Source organism: Haplochromis burtoni, unplaced genomic scaffold, assembly GCF_018398535.1.
Source record: "Haplochromis burtoni strain Fernald_Lab_line unplaced genomic scaffold, NCSU_Asbu1 Contig_79, whole genome shotgun sequence".
NCBI lineage: Eukaryota > Metazoa > Chordata > Actinopteri > Cichliformes > Cichlidae > Haplochromis > Haplochromis burtoni.
The window spans coordinates 1,173,563-1,177,631 of NW_024582440.1; the positions used below are offsets into that span (position 1 = coordinate 1,173,563).

A 4,069-nucleotide genomic window follows, 5' to 3' on the forward strand; every position below is an offset into this window, starting at 1 on the left:
CACACACACACACACACACACACACACACACACACACACACATATTACTGTAAGAACAGGGGGAGCTAGTGATTTGATGCCAACCCTTTTTGTCCATGTTCCAAGGGTCATTTAACAAGAACCTGATCCCAGAGTTTGTCAGTGCTTTTATTGATCTGTGGTTAAAGATGCAGAGTATTTATTGTGGCAGACTTGAAGCATCACTATACTTAATATACCCACAGGTCATGTTTACATGGCAGTTATCATATTTCAACAATATGTTTTGAATAGACCTGGAAATAAAGTTCTGTTGTTTTCCTTTTTCAGAAACATGAAAAAGTTTTTAGTTTTTGCTTCTTCTAGATTATGGGTGTTGCAGCTTAAGGCCTGGGGCCCAGAATCAGTCCGCAAAAGACCCCAATCTAGCCCACCTGATGGCTTTGAAAAATGTGAAGCACAGAATGCATTTTAGACTTTTAACTGTATTTTACAGGTTTTACATCCTTTCCTACTGATAAAGACCTCCACTATATCCATTCATACTACACCAAAGTAACTAAGTAATAGATAAACAATTAAATGACAGAAAGTTCCTGTTTTTTCACTGTCTGCTAACAAAATGTATGATTTTGTTTGAGGGTTTGTTTGGGGATTTTTTGTTTTTTTACATTGGGTTCGCCGTAAAAGGAAAAAAAGAGGACATTCTCTCAGTTAACAAAAATTATCTGTTTTATTATTGCAGGACAGTCTGCACAGTGAGCTAACAGAACTTTTTCTGTAATTTTACAGATTTATTTGTTACAATTTAAGACCAAAGCAGCATTTCGTTCTCATCTAGAAAAACTTAGAGGCATTTCTGAACTTGCACTTTTTTTTAATATTAAAATATTTCAAAACTTTCTAAACCGACAGAAAGAGGAGTGAAACTGGTGCGTTCCACGTAAGATCAAAGTGGGCTTTATGTGGTCGGCAGTGTAAAATGAGTTTGATATTTCTGTTGTAGGTCTTCTATACAAACACTCATTTTCTCTCCTCAGGCTTGACTACTCGGGGATCGCCCTCCTAATCATGGGCTCCTTCGTGCCCTGGCTGTACTACTCATTCTATTGTTCCCCTCAGCCTCGCCTTATCTACCTCACCATTGTATGTATCCTCGGCATTGCCGCCATCATTGTTGCCCAGTGGGACCGATTCTCTACACCTCGTCACAGACCTACAAGAGCAGGTGGGCGCCAGTAAAAGAACATACACACTGTTTACACTTGCAGCAGTTTGTTTTGGTTGCAGTTTTATCACACCTCCATTTATTCCTCTTCTGAGCAGTGGGGATATTTTCAGGAAACTAATAACACGTAACTGCAATCCATGTTTCTAGGCGTCTTCATGGGTCTCGGACTAAGTGGCATTGTTCCCACCATGCACTTCACCATTGAGGAGGGCTTTGTTAAGGCAACCACAGTCGGCCAGATGGGTTGGTTCTACCTGATGGGGGCCATGTATATCACTGGCGCTGGTCTGTACGCAGCCAGGATCCCTGAACGCTTTTTCCCTGGCAAGTGCGACATCTGGGTAAGTTTTTCCTCCCTCAAACATGCACGCAGTCAGTAGTGGTCTGAGCAAGTTCAAAGCTCAGTATTTACAGTCTATTGTAGGTTTAGAAGGGAGTGAGTGACTAAAGGAACAGTTATACTCAGCAGTAGCCTCTGGATGTATCTTTGGTAGTTTGTTTAAATACCAAGCAAATGATAATAAATGCTGCTAATATGCACATCTTTCTTTCTGTCAGTTCCATTCTCATCAGATTTTTCATGTTCTGGTCGTGGCAGCAGCGTTCATCCATTTCTATGGCGTTTCCAACCTGCAGGAGTTCCGATACGGCCTCGAGGGAGGATGCACAGATGACTCTCTGCTCTGAGAGGCTTGACTGTGACTTAAACTTTTCTCTATAGCCCCCTCTTTCTCTCTCTCACACACACACACAAACACAAAATGCTGCTGGAATTCAAAACAGTCACTTATTCCTCCTTCTATACTTCTGATGTTTTTTAACATCTTGTTTGGGTTTTTTGTGATCTTTCTGCTTTGGCTCCTTTTTGCTTCAATAAAGTAGCATTAACTAGCCAATGTACCATGGTGGAAACAGGCGCTACTTGTTAATAAAATTGTTATTAAGCTTAAAATCTGCATTTTCAGCTAAGATAAAGGTGGGATTTTAGCCCAAAAAAAGTCATGTATTCCTGAAACTGCAGCTTACTAGTACCCCAGCCACTTTGTCATTTGTCACCAATTTGTGCTGTAGAAGAAGGCACATACTGTAAACCATTCCTTTCCTATTTTCCATGGAAGCTAGTAGATGAATGTGCTGTCCAGCAAGAGTTTGGTGTAGAGCAACTGAAGACAGCTTAGCTGGTGGGGAGCATCTAGTTTACGGCATGGTTGTCAGCACTTGTTTTTTGTTTTTGTTTGTCTGTTTTGGTGTGTGTACCGGCACATATTCATTTATCTGTTACATAAGCCCACTCAGCAATAAACCACAAGTTTATCTGAAAGCCCGGTCAAAGCTTAAGTGTTACGTTCTTGTGTGGTTTTAGGGTGACTTTGAACCATATGCCTGGAGGAGGAAAACTGCCTCTTGGCTAACTCCAGCTCATCCACAGCTCATTTGTTCATGTGGACACTCCCTGCTCAGCAAACGGATAAATAATTTTTGAATAAAGCTTAGAGCTTAGGCCCCATAAATAAGAGCTACGCACAGTAAGTGTCTGAATAACACATGGATTAAAGCTAATCAGATCCACACAGGGTTGGATGTTTCTTTTCTGCTTCTGTTGCGTCGTTTAAATCAAGAAAAATCCCAAATGGATCATTTTCAAATCATTTAACGGCACAGAAAAGCCCTAAGAGTTTGTAGCTGCTGTATAAAAATAAATCAGCTTAGTTCAGGTTAAACTAAGATGCTTGAAACATTGAGGTGACAAGAACTACCCAGTCATTATTTATCAGTCACCCAGCACTTCATGGATTAATTTCTAGAGTTAGTTCCTGGGCTACGCACAATGTACAGATATGGATTGGTTCAATTGCATTTTTGTCAGAGGTTTTTCTTTTGTGCTAGATCTCAAATGAAGTGAGAGGTATAAATATCAAATACACCTTAGCGTACATTATTAAATTAAAAAACTTAGAGTCGATATGAGGAAACATGCTCTGTATAAAGTTTTAGTATTCCTGTGCCTTAGGCCAATGGAAATGTTTTTAAATAAAATGGCCTATCTTAAGAGTCAAGGGAGTATCAAGGATTTCCAGATGTTGATTTGTCTTGTTTTTCCTTGCCATATATATATATATATATATATATAAAAAATTATTATTTTCTTTATTTTATTTTTTTTCTCCCAATCGAATCATTACTGGATTTGCATTACACTTACACTTCCATTGATAGGTTGTATGAACTTCAATTTAAGACTCCTTTTTCTAGATTCAAGCTTTATTACAAAGACTAAAACAATGTGTATTCTTGACTTTGTGTAATGTCCTGTGTAGAAAGTGATAAATCATACATTTCACAGAAATGTAAACCTAAATATTTATTAATGGTAATCTTGGAAAATTATTGTAATAAATTCTTTTCCACACGTGAAAATGTGGTGTCCAGTTTTCTCCAGTGTACATTTTAAAGGTTCAGGGACTACAAGCAGCTGATTACATTAACATACATTCAGCAGGTTCAGCATCAGTCACAGGAATGTATGACTTGAAAATTCAAATGACACATCACCAGTTTAAAAAATGAAGACAAACGCATTCATGGTCTACTTCTTCTCAGTTATGTCGAGAATATAATCTGTACCATGTTTCAGTGCTTTCCTTTGTGGTTTGATGTTTGTTAAAACATAATTTGATTGTATCATGTCGTCAGTGGTACAAATTAAATGTAAACCGCTGTGTTAGCAAAGCTGCACTCCTGAACACACTTAATACTTTTAATTCACAAATGAAGCCTCAAACTTACTGAAGGTGATAAATGTTTAGCTATAAAGTATATGCAGTTTGACATGTTTTTTTTTTTTTGGGGGGGGGGGGG

The 4,069-nt window shown here is 38.4% G+C and overlaps 1 protein-coding gene across 1 annotated transcript in view; it reads left to right on the forward strand.

Annotated features, from left to right (window-relative positions):
- The window catches only part of adipor1a (adiponectin receptor 1a), a 7,234-nt gene extending 3,606 nt beyond the window's left edge, over positions 1 to 3,628 (forward strand). The window contains exons 6-8 of the mRNA XM_005924774.2: positions 1,020 to 1,207; positions 1,358 to 1,551; positions 1,769 to 3,628. Of these exons, the coding sequence (XP_005924836.1) occupies positions 1,020 to 1,207; positions 1,358 to 1,551; positions 1,769 to 1,897 (511 nt within the window). The 3' untranslated portion in view covers positions 1,898 to 3,628. The remainder of the gene's footprint in view (positions 1 to 1,019; positions 1,208 to 1,357; positions 1,552 to 1,768) is intronic.
- The last annotated feature ends 441 nt before the right edge of the window (positions 3,629 to 4,069 follow it).